General features: G+C 47.9%; 1 protein-coding gene across 4 annotated transcripts in view; it reads right to left on the reverse strand.

Annotated features, from left to right (window-relative positions):
• EIF4B (eukaryotic translation initiation factor 4B) overlaps window positions 1-15,442 on the reverse strand; it is a 55,140-nt gene that overhangs the window by 20,828 nt on the left and 18,870 nt on the right. For all 4 annotated transcript variants that reach the window (XM_044285489.1, XM_044285487.1, XM_044285488.1 and 1 more), the window contains exons 3-4: window positions 10,680-10,888; window positions 3,135-3,251 (exon numbers count right to left, since the gene is read on the reverse strand). In XM_044285489.1, coding sequence (XP_044141424.1) covers window positions 3,135-3,251; window positions 10,680-10,888 — 326 coding nt within the window. The remainder of the gene's footprint in view (window positions 1-3,134; window positions 3,252-10,679; window positions 10,889-15,442) is intronic.

The following is a 15,442-nucleotide window of genomic DNA, read 5'->3' on the forward strand; positions in this document are numbered from 1 at the left end:
AATGTAGACCACAAAATACACACAGTTGTGTGCATGAGGCTTAAGCAAAAAAAAATAAAAAAAAATAATAATAAATCTACCAAAGGCTAACCCTGGTAACCAGCATGGATATGCCTTGTATTGCTAAGGGTGAAACCCGTGGTGAACGTCTCCAGCATAAACGGACATAATATGGATTTAGAATTGCTACTGCAGGTCAATTTAGGCTGCAGGCTTCTTTTCACAGCATTTGAGTTCTTAAAATTGCATATAATGAGATAGTAATAGAAAACAGTGTGGATTTTCCACACACAAATCTGCTGTGTATCCATCCCATGTAGACATACCCTTAAAGGGAGTCTGTCAGCAGTTAGGGTGTAGGTGACCCGGGGAATGGTGCAGACATACCTACAGAAATCAAAAGTGTTCATAATCCTGGCACTGTGATCACAAGTGCTCAGGAGATCCCTACATGTCAAGTGCCCTGCTTCTAGCGTCCTAAAAGGAGACCGCTACAGGTGTCACTCAGAGGGACGGGGCTCCCGAAAAGCCACACAAGCTCACAGAACGTGACCTCTGACGCGAGTGCTGGAGTTGAGTCTTTTAGTTGAAACACTCACTACTGAGCTGCAAACTCTTTAGGCAGGCGGCGACATCACCATCAGACCAGTCAGGAGCTTCATGGATTAAAGGAAACCTGTCACCGGGATTTTGTGTATAGAGCTGAGGACATGGGTTGCTAGATGGCCGCTAGCACATCTGCAATATGCAGTCCCGATAGCTCTGTGTGCTTTTATGGTCTAAAAAAAAAAAAAAAATACAATTTGATACATATGCAAATTAACCCTGAGATGAGTGCAGCGTGAAGGAGCCCAGCACCGCCCCGCATCCCGACTCTCCTCCTTGCTCCCTGACATCCAAAAGCCAGAGCGCCGTAATCTCGTGATACGCGAGCTAGCGCATGCGCAGTTTGTCCCCTGAGGCTGATGCCAGCACAGGGAAGGAACACTATGCCTAAATTGCGCATGCAATGAGGAGATTCTAAGGGTGCGGGGCGGTGCTGGGCTCCTTCACGCTGGACTCATCTAGGGTTAATTTGCATATCTATCAAATTGTTTTGTTTTTTTACACAATAAAAGCACAGACAGCTATGGGGACTGGGTATTGCGGATGTGCTAGCGGCCATCTAGCAACCCATGTCCTCAGCTCTATACACAAAATCCAGGTGACAGGTTTCCTTTAAGTTTCCATGACTGGGCAGTGGGCAGTTAAGACATTATTCACAAGGTCAGATGTCAGCTGCAGGGCTGTAAGGGACAAGGCCATTAGAAATGTAGGGAGGACGCTTTACCATCTGGGAGTCTGAAATCCAACAAAAAATTATTTACTGAGAGGGAATCATATGGTCGATCTCAAAAAACAAAACTCTTAAAGAGGACCTGTGAACACAAAATGTAGTGCAACCTGCAGGCAGTATGTTATAGAGCAGGAGGAGCTGAGCAGATATATTGTTTTGTGGAAGAGGATTCAGTAAAACTCATGATTTATGCATTTATCTCTCTGCCATTTCTGACTTTTGTTGTACACGGGGACGTCATCAGTGACTGGCAGCATTCTCTGTGTGTGTATACAGGGATAGCTGTCACTGATTGCTGTACAGGAGATATAAATGTATAAATTACAAACTTTACTAAAGCTTTTCCCATAAAACTATATCTGCTCAGTTCCTCCTGCTCTATAACATGCTGCCTGCAGATTGCACTGCATTTGGTGGTGACAGGTAAGAGATGCCCAACAACAAGGTCTTACTAACATTCCCCAAACTTCACTACTATTCTTATTACTACTGCAGAGGGAAACTGGCTGCACTCAGTCTTCCCTCCCCTGGTTAATTAATGAGCCTGGTAACTTCTCGTCAATAAGTGGAAAAGTCAGGAAGACCCCAATATAAGGCCACCTAGTATAATATTCGGTGATCCAATTCAAATATAACATTTCTTTGGCAGCCACAGGCGGTCACTCGAGGCTCCAGATATTACAGAACAGTAGTTTTATTCAGCTGGGCATTTCACAAACAGGTCTGAATCCACAAGAGCATGGTTGTTGCTGCGGATGTCAGCACATACACCGACGTGAACCATCCGATTCAGCACTATCCTCTGCATGTAGTCACGTGGGGGGAATACACCCACTCAGCAGTTCTATCTTTATACAGCTAACGCACAGTCGGGCCCCTTCGACTAGTTAGTGACTGTAAAGGGAAATCCTGCCAAAAATGATCCGACACGTGGAAGGAGATTTCCTTAGTTCATGAGTTCAGACTACCAGTAATTTCCACAAAGTGAAAGCTACTATGCTAAATACAGCTATTAAAGGGTTTGTCCAGTCAGGACATGCCAGTCCCACTGTCCCTATAATCCCACTCAACCATTACCTCTACTCCCAAGAGTCAGAATGCCGATGGAAGACCTCCATGTATGGATGCCAATTCACCTAAATGGTGTCCACATAATAACACAAAACTCTGACTGGGTATATTCAGGTTGGTGGTCCCAATATTAAAGGGCCAACTCACATATTCCAAATACTGAGCAGGCAATCCAAGCCATTTCCTGTGTGTCAAGCCTGAGAGCAGCAGGAATTGGAGAGGTAATGTTTGGTAGGCTAGTTTCACACTAACGTTAAACTCAGCCTGCAGGAACAACCTGCTGGAGTTCATTGTATCTGGCATAGCCAGGCCCCATAGAATAAAACAGGACCAGGCAGGGATCCAGCCTGTTTACGGCATTGCACCGTTTTTTTCTTTGGCCAGAAACAGGCCAGATCCCCAGCGGTTTCCATTATAATCCTTGGGCTCCGGCAGACCTAGGCAGTATCCGGCTATGCCAGATATGATAAACTCTCGCAGGCTGTTCCTGTGTGAAACTAGCCTTATTTTTAAACCCATTATAGTTTTTATTTTTTATGAACTTTCAATGAATGGAGACACCTTTAAAGTTACTGTATCTATGAATTAGATCTGGAGAAAAAGGAAGTTATCGCTCCTACACATTTTCTAAGATTCCACGATTCATTTAGAGCACCGCTAGCAAGTTTCAAATTGGCACACATTATCTTCCTTGTAGAGAATTCTAAAAACTGCACCAATTCCTTACTTCTTCATTAAGACTCAAAGCCTGCAGAAGAGAATCCAGGTCATCAAATTCTGCGTAGCCAAAACCTTTTAATCTTTCTGGATTGCTTGGCTCCCGGGGTAGACGGACAGCGCTAATCTGCATGTGAGGAAGAAAAACACATAACTCATTCAGGTACCAAATGAAAAACATGGCTTAAATCCTTTAAGCACTACCATGATCTTTAGATGAAGGCCTATCATGTAGTGTACATCATTGCTTTCATTCATACAAATCTAAAATACACAGAACTGAAGGCAAAGCTACAAAATCTCCCGCTATAGAAATTATTCACATGGGAAGCTCTACCTAAGGCATGAAATGGGGGAAAAGAAAATGTTAAACACACACACCTTTTATAATAGAGTATTTAGTAAATGTCCTAGAGAAGGCTGACCATACTTATCAGATGTCAGCCAAACCAGCTTAGACAGGCCCGAACATCCAGCTAAAGTGTATGGGGCCTCCAACTCTCCCAAACACCTTTTCAGGACATGTACATGTTCAGCCGAGCCTACGTGTGTATAAGGCCTCCTGCACACGAACACGTGCGCCCCGTAGTCGTGCTGCGGCCCGCAATGCACGAACACCGTCCGTGGGACAGCTGCCGTTCCGCAAAAAGATAGGACATGTTCTATCTTTTTGCGGAACGGAAGTACGGGACGAAACCCTACGGAAGCACTCTGTAGTGCTCCCGTAGGGTTCCGTACCTCTCCAGATTTGCAGACTAGGGATCGACAAATTATGGGTTTTACCATTATCGGACGATATTCAGGATTTTGAACGTTATCGGCATCAGCATCTATTTTGCCGATATTCCGATAACGAATCAGGACCACGGATTGCGCTGCTGACAGCGCTCTCCGTGTTCCCTCAGCAGCACAGGGGAGAAGGAAGCAGTGTCTCCCTCCCCCTGTGCTGCTGCCACCGATGAGAGAGATGACAAGAGGAGGGGCGGGGCTATGGCCACTGCGCCACCAATGAAGATAACCCTCTCATTAATTCATTTACAGGAGGCGGGAGCTGGCTGCAGAATCACATAGCCGGCTCCCGACCTCTCATTGCGCACAAGAGAGGGAACATTGAAGTGAACGGGTCCGCATCAGTGCTGCGGAATGGCCACGGAACACAGACAGTGTATTGCGGATCCGCAATACGGCAACGGGAAGCACATGTTCGTGTGCAGGAGGCCTAAGGGTCAGGAGAGATAGCTGTTGGCTGGGACAAATGTTTGGTCTAAAGGGTGTGGATGGCCTTAAAGGGATTTCATCAGCTCCATTTTGCTCTTAGAACACCCACACTGTACATGCGCAATACATTACCTTTGGCATCACAGACTGTACTGCCAGAGTGTGATTTTAGTGCCGGGCTGTGTGGCGTAGGACAGTGAATACGGTGGTAATCATAAGCTGGGGAGGAGCATGGCATGGTGTAGATAGTGTCTGAGCACTTGCTCTGCTCAGGACTGGCCACTTCAACTTTGTAAAATCACATCAAACTGAAGCCCCAGCCACTGAAAAACGTAGGCCCGCCCAACTATTTAATTTCTGTACTTGGGGGGGTGGTATTTTTATAGGCAGGGAGGAGCTGACATACTGCCTTATAAGGGGACCTGTCACCTGTACTACGCTGCCCTCACAGTGTAGTGACAGACCTGCTGATTTCAGTGGTCCGTCACTGACGGCAGGCAGTACTTTTCTAGTACAGACATGCCAAAACCCGCAGTGCTGAGGAGCCGAGGCTTGCTGCTCCCTCCGGGGTTCTTTCCTATGTGTTAAGGGGGAAGCAAGCCTCACTGGACTCTACTCCCTCACACCAGCAGCACGAGCTGTGGGTTTCGACGTGTCAGTACTATAAAAGTACTGACTGACAGCTCAGCAGTGATAGACTACTAAAATCAGCAGCTCTGTCACTACACTATGCTGCCCTTGGCGAGTGCAGTATAGTACAGGCGACAGGTCGTCCCTTTTAAAAGGATTCGGTCATCAGAAATTAGGCCTATAACCTAAACATATGGCGATGTCCCTAGTAATACACTGAACCCTAAAGTGACTTTATCAAATGCGCCTGTGGCTCTATAATAATAAAAAAACAGGTTTATATTAGGGGTGCACCGAAATGAAAATTCTGGTCCGAAACCGAAAATTCAGGATGCCCTTGACCGAAAACCGAAACTGCCTTTTTGCCCAAATACTAAAAAAAGGAAAGTGAATTAAAATATAAAGTTAAACAGATACATAGATATTATACACACAATGCCACCCAAAGTGGTTATTTTAAAAAAAAAATGTCACTCTCATTCTACTCCCCCCCCCCTCGTCACTCTCATTCTACTCCCCCCCCTCCCTTGTCACTCTCATTCTACTCCCCTCCCTCCCTTGTCACTCTCATTCTACTCCCCCCCCTCCCTCCCTTGTCACTCTCATTCTACTCCCCCCCCCTCCCTCCCTTGTCACTCTCATTCTACTCCCCTCCCTTGTCACTCTCATTCTACTCCCCCCCCTCCCTCCCTTGTCACTCTCATTCTACTCCCCCCCCTCCCTCCCTTGTCACTCTCATTCTACTCCCCCCCCTCCCTCCCTTGTCACTCTCATTCTACTCCCCCCCCCTCCCTCCCTTGTCACTCTCATTCTACTCCCCTCCCTTGTCACTCTCATTCTACTCCCCCCCCTCCTCCCTGTCACTCTCATTCTACTCCCCCCCTCCCCTCCCTTGTCACTCTCATTCTACTCCCCCCCCCTCCCTCCCTTGTCACTCTCATTCTACTCCCCCCCCCCTCCCTTGTCACTCTCATTCATTACTTCCCCCCCCCTCCTTGTACACTCTCATTCCTACTCCCCCCCCTTGTCACTCGCATCTATTACCCCCCCGCTCTTGTCACTCTCATCTCTATCTACCCCCCCGCCCTTGTCACTCTCAATTCTACCCCCCCCTCCCTTGTCACTCTCATTCCCCTACCCCCCCCTCCCTTGTCACTCTCATTTTATACCCGCCCCCACCCTTGTCACGCATTTTACACCCCCCCTTGTCACTCATTTTACACACCCCCCCCCTCCCCTGTCACCTCTAGTGTAGCCTGTGTAGCGTGGCCGAGCTCTGTTCGGTCCGCGGTACAGGAGCATTTGTTTCTTGTACCCGGCCGGACTGGAAGTGCACACTAAGTGAGCACTTCCTGTCAGTCCGGCCGGGTACAGGAAACAAAAGCTCCTGTACCGCGGAACGAACAGAGCTCGGCCACGCTACACTAACAGCAGCAGTAGCACAGAGCAGACACAGCAGGCTGCGCAGCACTGAGCCGGAGATTCTTTAGAGCGGCAAGCGTTTAGGAGGCACAGCATGAGGGGCGCCGCCGGCCGGCCGCCCGAACGTATATAACTAACCATATTTTCTGCCGATATGTACCAATATCGTCCGAAATGGATTAGGCCCATTTTTGGCCGCCGGAATTTCGCTGCACCCCTAGTTTATATCACTCACTCCAAAATGTGTCCAAGGGGAGGTCTCATGGTGCTCGGCTGCAGCCATCTCGGTTTAGGTGCCCAGCGCCGCCTTCCGAAATGAAATTGCCGCCCTCCCTTTCATTAGATCTGCCTACCTCAGTTCATCGCCGCCTCTCTAACGTCCGCTCGTTTTAGCCAGATCCTGCGCGTGCGCACTAGGTATAGGGATCTGGCTGAAGCGAGCGGACGTTAGAGAGGCAGCAATGAACCGAGGTAGGCGGATCTAATTAAAGGGAGGGCGGCGATTTCACTTCAGAAGGCGGCGCTGGGCACCTAAACAAGATGACTACAGCCGGGCACCCTGCATCATGAGACCTCCCCTTGGACACATTTTGAAGTGAGTGACAGGTGATATAAACCTGTTTTTTTATGATTATAGAGCCACAGGCGCATTTGATAAAGTCACTTTAGGATTCAGTGTATTACTAAGGTTATAGGCCTCATTTCTGATGACAGAATCCCTTTAAGGGGCCCATCACCATGAGATATCCTGCAAAGGGATGATAGAGGGAGAAGCTGAGTTCTATTATGTATGAGTTTATATGATTTTGGAACAGGATTTAGGGGTAAAAAAATTTGAATAAATCCTGATAGGATTCCTAAATGAGAGTAGAGTCTTGATTACCCGGCCCACACGGAATGATTGACAGCCCTCCCCAAACCAATATGCACATTCTGCTCAAGCCATATAGATTTACATATCACAAAACTCATCTTCTCTCCCTCTTCCATACCTTGCTCTCAAACTGGGCAGCATAAATTACTTCACAGGTTCACCCTAAAAGGGTATTCCAGTTGTTTGAAGTTATTCTGTATTCACAGGATAGGGGATAACTATCAGATCGGTGGGGGTCCTACCGTGGGGCCCACACCAGTCATTAGAATGGGGGCCCCATACCCCTGCAATAAACAGGGCAGCCAGTTGGGCAAGTGTGTGGCCGCTCCATTCACTTCTACTGGAATCCCGGAGATAGCGGATGACAGCGCTCACCTATTCCTGGAACTCCCATACAAATTAATGAAAATGCCACACGCATGTGCGACCAACCTTTCCATTCATTTCAGGGGGGCTGCAGGGGGTACGATGCCCCATCGGTAGGACCCCCACCGATCTAGTTGTCATTCCCTATTACTGTGGATAGAGGAAAAGTTCAAACAACCAGAATAACCCTTTAACCTCTTACAGGTACGCCCTGGTACTTAAGGACACAGGGCGTACATGTACGCCCTGTGCATTTCCGATCACTGCCGTGCGGCTAAATGCGCGGGGGGTCCCGTGACCCCCCCATGTCGGCGATCGCGGCAAACCGCAGGTCAATTCAGACCTTAAAGTGACTCTGGTCAGATTTGCAAAAAATGGCCTGGTCCTAAGGTGTAAAAAGGCTGTGTCCTTAAGGGGTTAAGGACTGTATCACACCAGTAAGCAATGCACAAATTTTGGGCACTGGTTATCCAATACCAGGCTGCAATGGGAACGAGCCTTCCTAGCATCGCAATTGATGCTAGGGAGGCTGGTTCCCCAACCTCCCCCGCCAGATGTTTTCATCCGCGAGGCCGGAAGATGCAGCAGTGGCCGCGCCGACATCAGAAGCAACGTGGGTGCCAGGGAAGTACAATCTGTGTGAGGGGCCTGGGCTTACAAGTCTTGGATAACCCCTTTAATGTTCCAGGGGGACAGGTGAGGAGAACGCAGGGGTTGTCTGCTCCAAGGCTGGTCAACACCTCTAATTATCTCTAATTATTACCAACTGTTTTGTTTCTACAGCTCCTTTATCATCCCCCTGAAAAGTGGCCAGCAGCCATGACAAATTTATCTTCATATACGCAAGTTTTCTGGCAAAAATGAAGCCAGAAGAACTGTCATATTTCTGTTTAGGCGCAAAGACTGGTGAAGGATGCATCGAATTCATGACAAGGCCTGCTCCTCGCCATAAATGTGGTGCATCTTCCAACAGTGCAGGGGATATCATGTCCGGAGCACATAGCACAGATTATAAATCTCCCCCTGTATCTCTCCATGGAAACAGAAAAAAATAAAAAATTGTCGCAGGGGTGTGAAAACCGTATCGCCCGACGCCTGGGACATGCAATTCCGGGCGCCGGGCACGTAGTTTGTTCAGTAGCTTAGCCCTGCTGCGGGCAAGCAGCAGGGCCGAGATGGCTTTGTTTACCGGAGCAGTGGATCGGCCACTAGCTGGGCGTGGAGAGGCGTTCCCATGGTGATGGGTAAGCTTGTAGTTAAAATATACCATCGGATTGGAGAAAACTCTGTTCCGATGGTATATTCTAAACCTGAGGTGTTCACATGGTGATGGGGACGCACCTCTGACAGGGCGCTGCCATCCGCGGCACCTGAGGGGTTAATGGCATGGACGGCAACTCCCTGTCAGAGGTCGGGTGCCAGGAATGTTTCTACAATGTTTGCATTGGTGGGCAGTGTGCCCCACCCCCCTAGTATTAAAATCCTTGGTGGGCAGCGCCCCCCCCCCCCTTCCCAGTATTAAAATCATTGGTGGGCAGTGTGCCCTCCCCCCTCATCATTGGTGGCAGCGGCAGTTCCGATCAGAGTCCCAGCAGTGTAATGCTGGGGTTCCGATCGGTTACCATGGCAGCCAGGACGCTACTGAAGTCCTGTCTACCATGGTCAGTTACTGAGCAACAATATACTTACATTCGCTGTGGCCGCCCGGCGCTCCTTCTTGTAACTCACAGGTCTGTGCGGCGCATAAGCAATGTGCCGCACAGACCTGTGAGTTACAAGAAGAAGGAGCGCCGGGCGGCCACAGCGAATGTAAGTATAATTCTGCTGAGTAACTGACCATGGCAGACAGGACTTCAGTAGCATCCTAGCTGCCACGGTAACCGATCAGAGCCCCAGCATTACACTGCTGGGACTCCAATTGGAACTGCCGCTGCCACCAATGATGGGCGAGGGGAAGGGTGCACTGCCCACCAATGCAAACATTGTAGAAACATTCCCGGCATCCGACCTCTGACAGGGAGCTGTGATCACATTAAGGCCTTGTTCACACCAGGCAAGGCGTTCCGGCCTGATTCTGTCCAGAATTCACTGCATCGCATTGCGGCTGGCTGACTAGGCTAACTATATTGTGGAGCAGGTGGGGGCGTAGTGGTCTGTTGAAGTGATTGGCACCATAACCATGCCCAACTGCTGCACAGGATCGCAAGGCACATTATGCCTGCGGTCCAGTCCAAACAAACAACCAAGCAAGCAGCATTTTGACCGGACCTCAGGCATAATTGTGCCTTGCGATTCCCGTGCATCCGATCGCCTGTGGCTGTGGCTACGGTGCCATTCACTTCAATGGATCGTCACGCCCCCTCTTGCCCCACAACATAGTGGGTCGGCCGCGATGTAGTGCATTCTGGACAGAATCATCTGGTGTGAACGAGGATGAGAGTCATTTCACACCACAAAGACTGGAATGTAAGCCAGCCACCTCCCTGCATAAGGAAGCGTGGCGGTGCATTGAAATATGGTTTTGATTTTAAATTATTTTTTGTATCAGGACAAGTAGATTGTCATGAGGGACAAGTAGATCGAGCCACCGCTTTAGTCCTTCGACAAGTTTTTTTTTTTTTTTTTTTTCCACACCCCTGTTGTCATGCAGTGGTATTACCTTCTATATGTCCAACTTCTGGCTAACTTACCAAATGTATGTTAGCAGAAACTAGGGGACAAATGGAAGAAGTATAAAACTGCAGGATTACATGACGCCATCAAAACAATGTCTGCATAAGAGATGTAGAAAAATCCATTTTTATATATTTATTGGTATACTAAATCTAAATGTGCATAGTGTCATTTTTCCCATTGAGAACCAACATGTCCACTTTACAGGGATGCATTACTCTACAGAGTAACATCATTCCCCTTTTAATTACGTTTTTTCAAAAGATGAACAAATTCCAGATTACGGACAATTTACTCCACATGTGACCTTTCAGAAACATCCCCACTTTATATCATTAGGCAAAGCTACGTTTTGTAAGAGGCAGCACTTACATTAAGTCCCCTGAAAAACTTTTGGATGGATTCCTCACTAACATCATACGGAAGATTTCCAAGGAAAGCAGTAAAAGGAGGACTTTTGGGGAGTCTGCTTCGGTCCACATCAGGTTCACGTGCAGCTCGAGGAGCCGTAGGCAGGATGGAGCGATCAATTGCGTGTCCTCTGTATGCATCGTCATCATTGCTATGCCATGTGGTTGAGACTGAAAATAAATTAAAATTTGCCAAAATTGGTGAGAAAAAAATAAATAAAAATCAGCAAAATGTATCCCCTTAAAGGGGTTCTGCACTTTCATTTAACTGATGATCTATTCTCTGGATAGATCATGAGCTTCTGATCGGCGGGGGTCCGACACACAGGACCCCCGCCGAACAGCTGTTTGAGAAGGCAGCGGCGCGGCCTTCTCACTGTTTACCGCCGGGCCACTGACGTCACGACTAGTATCAACTAGCGTGGGCGGGGCTAAGCTCTGTTCACTTGAATGGAGCTTAGCCGAGCCCACACTAGTTGATACTAGTCGTGACGTCAGTGGGCCGTGGCCTTCTCAAACAGCTGATCGGCGGGGGTCCTGGGTGTCTGACCCCGGTCGATCAGAAGCTGATGATCTATCCAGAGGATAGATCATCAGTTACATGAAAGTACAGAACCCCTTTAATAATCAGGCCTGAAAGGGCCTTAATTAGCACACTGCGGATACCAAAATAATTTTATTTTTATTTTTTTATGACATATAGGGTTTTTCATTATTTTTTTAAGAAATATTTTTCTTATTTTAGCTTTCTTCGGGGTATGCAAAGTAAAAAATAATAATTCCCCCCCGGTACTGGAGTTGTGAGACAGCTAAGGGCAGTTGCTCGCCTGTCCTTGGAACTAGAAGTGAATGGAGAGAGCCGCACATGCATGGCTAACCTCTCCATACACTGCAGCAAGCAAACATGGATGCATTTTCAAGGTACATGGGAGTCTTGGAGATGGAACCCACATCTATTGGAATTTTACAGAATATCATGTAGATATGCCATAAAAGTGACAGATGGGAATACCCCTTTAAAGGCAGTCTGTCACCTACTTTACACATATCAAGGGGGTTGTGCGGGTTCAGAACAGAACCCGGACATATCCCCTTCTTCCCCCACTTAGCTCCAAGGGCAAGGGAATTTTCTGGAGATCTGGTGACGTACCGGGCTCTCCATGGGTAAGCTAGGTGGAGGCTTCTGCCTAGCAGTGTGCCGGTGATGTCACCGGCACTAATGGGCGGACCTTAGCGCTGCCCTAGCCCGTAAAATGGCTATGGCAGCACTAAAGCCTGCCCATCATTGCCAGTGGCGTTACCGGTAACACTGCTAGTCAAAACAGACAGGAAGAGCATCAGAGCATGAAATGTTCCAATGCTCATGTCACAGTGGCTGAGTGGGAGAAGAAGCTGTGAACCTGGACAACCCCTTAAACCGTCATCATTGCCCTGTAGACAATTTGTTTTTTGTGTATCCGATTTTGAAAAAAGTTTGACTATATATTCTAATGACCTGCAAGTGCTCATGCTCTCAGGAGACTGCCATTGATCTCTCCTCCCATGTCTCGCTGTAAGACAGCCCATTGTCCTTACGTCACTGACTGCTCCATGAAATCCTGCGCCAGCTCACTTCACTGCTGGACCCAGGCGTGCGCAGTCAGTTCATTGATGCAGCTGCGCACAGTGGGCAGTGTTCAGCGTATGCTTGTGTCTAGCAGTGAAGTGAGCTGGAGTGGGATTTCAGGGAGCAGAGCAAGCGATGTAAGCACAATGGGCTTATGGGAGATATGGGAGGACAGCTCAACAGCAGTCTCTGGAGGGCATGGGCACTTACAGCAATAGGGAATGCCCATGGGCACTTGCACATAGTTAGAATATATCAAACTTCGTTTTTGCAACTTCAAGTACACAGAAAACAAAAAGAAAGGTCCCATCTGTTAACTGTTTATAGCACCTAAAGGGCAATGATGACAGGTTTAAAAGGTGTAAAGTAGGTAACAGACTCCCTTTAAAATCATGCCGTTCACTTACAACGCCCAGGCCCATAAGCAATACATGTATGGAGCATGGCCATAAACAGGTTACAGGGAGCCTGACACCACATTTACTCTGGCATGCCAAATCCAGCTCCATTTCTGTTATGTGCAGATTGTAAGCTCTTGCGAGCAGGGCCCTCACTCCCATCGTTTGAACTGTGCATTACTGTAGTTTGTAACTCAGTGATGTCTAATTTGTACAGCGCTGTGGTATATGTTGGTGCTCTATAAATAAAGCTCATTATCAGGAGGAGGGTGCGGGGAGCGAAATCCACCGCTCATGAATACGAGGACTTCCCCTGTCAGCATGACGCCACCCCAGTATCTTATAAATGGGAGAACTACATTCTGGAATCGGCATAACATGATCCTGTCCTCAAAGAGGGAGTCCTCAGGGAGGCCAGCATAAAGTTGGTGACAGATGCCCCCTAAAAAATTATACCAACCGTTTACAGTTTCAAGTTGGGTTTCTGTACAGTGGCCACCCTGTAAGGTAACATCTCCTGCTTGGCTTCTGTGGATAAAATGTACTAGTGACAACGGCAGACCGCAGGGGGTTAGAGAAGCTGAATCCTCAGTGATCAGCTCACAACTTTATAAATAATGCATTCTTCATTTGTAACGGTCCTTAGGATTGCAGACCATGTGGGTCTGGGAGGGGTCTCTATTATGCTTTTGAGTTTTTTTTTTTTTTTGTCCTATTAGGGAGACTGTGGGCTGCAACCATTTGATTGCTCTATACTACGAAGTATTTCTAATCTGTATATTGGCAATGCCTCTGCCATGGCCAAACAGGCCTTCACATATGGCAGGCATGGGGAATTTGTTAGTCCCCCTGGCGGCCATGGTAACACATCAAAGATATTGTCATTCTACCACTACTGCCCTGAACACCAGCGCAGTAGAGAAGATGCTAGGCTGCATAACATGCCCATGACTAAACTGAAAATGCCTGAAAATAGAGTTGACTACTATTGAAATAAAAACCTATTATACACAAAACATTTGAGTAAAATGAAAAGATTCTCTTTAAAGGGTGGGGGGGGGGGGGTTCACATCCATGGACACCTTCAAGGTCCATTGATAAGACGATCACAGAGTCTCCCCCTGATGGGACCTCCCAGCGATCAGCTGGGAACTGTGGGGAAACATGGCATTAAAGAGATATTCCAGTTATGTAACGGTATTCCCTAATCGGCAGGATAGGGGTTAACTATTAGCCCATTATCAGTGGGAGTCCTACGAATGTAATGCTCACCCATCACTAGAAGGGGGACCCTAAACTCCAGGCATCCTCAAACTGTGGCCCTCCAGCTGTTGTAAGACTACAACTCCCACAATGCCCTGCTGTAGGCCAATACCTGTAGGCTGTTAGGGCATGCTGGCAATGGTAGCTTTGCAACAGCTGGAGGGCCACAGTTTGAGGATGCCTGCTGTACTCCATGGAGCCCCCCCCCCCCCCCCCCAAATGAAGGGAGCTGTCAGGAGTACAGAGCTCGGACAGAGAGGCTCCAAGCATGCCCAACCGTTCTCTCCGTTTATTCCATTATTCTGTGGATAGGTGATACATTTTAATAGGGGTGCACCGAAATTCCGGCGGCCGAAAATATTGGCCGAAAATGGGCCTAATCCATTTCGGCCGATATTGGTACATATCGGCAGAAAATAGCGGGGAGGGACTGGGAGGAGGAGCTGGGGGCCGGTGCGTTCACTGTGCTCCGGCCCCCAGCTCCAGTAGTTATAAAATGTGTACAATTAATAAGGATTCTATTCATGAGGCCCCCTCTGCAGTAGAACATTCAATATAGCCACATCCTACTCACAGGGCTGTTATCTTACTGCAGGGCGGCCAGGCAGACGAGCGGCAGCGTCACTGACTGACGTCATGTGCCCGGCCTACTTTCTGAATGAAGGAGGCGGCGCAGGCATGTGACGTCAGTCGTGACGCTGCCGCTCGTCTGCCCGGCCGGCCAGCATTAAGATAACAGCCCTGTGAGTAGGATGTGGCTATATTGAATGTCCTACTGCAGAGGGGGCCTCATGAATAGAATCCTTATTAATTGTACACATTTTATAACTAGTCTGTACTGGAGCGGCAATAGGGGGGGGGGGGGGGGGGGTGTCTGTGGATGGCACTGTTATGGGGTGGGTGGGGGTATGTGGATGGCACTGTTATCGGGTGGGTGGGGGTCTGTGGATGGCACTGTTATGAGGTGGGGGGGGTCTGTGGATGGCACTGTTATAAATATCATTAAAAAAAAAAAGTATTTTAAAAGTATTTGGGCAAAAAGGCAGTTTCGGTTTTCGGTCAAGGGCATCCTGAATTTTCGGTTTCGGACCAGAATTTTCATTTCGGTGCACCCCTACATTTTAATAACTGGAATACCTCCTTAAGTGTTCAATTCCTCTACAGCACAACAACAAGGTGAATGTAAGCATTACACAGTGCCCACAGAAATCAATGGGACATGTGTAATGCAGACCAGGACATGCACTTGGTGGTCACTTTCAATTCTGATCCTTAATCGGGCATACAGTATATGAAAATAATAAATAAATAATATTAATAATAGACGTACCCCAGTTTTAGACAACGCAAAAAAATACCTTTTTCTTATCAAACCTACCATGGTGGTTTAATGGAGTGGAGGGGTCAAGGTCACTAATTTTGGGGCCTAGAGCAGAGGGGGTTAGTGCTTTTGGTCAG

The sequence above is a fragment of the Bufo gargarizans genome, chromosome 3, assembly GCF_014858855.1.
Source record: "Bufo gargarizans isolate SCDJY-AF-19 chromosome 3, ASM1485885v1, whole genome shotgun sequence".
Taxonomy (NCBI): Eukaryota; Metazoa; Chordata; class Amphibia; order Anura; family Bufonidae; genus Bufo; species Bufo gargarizans.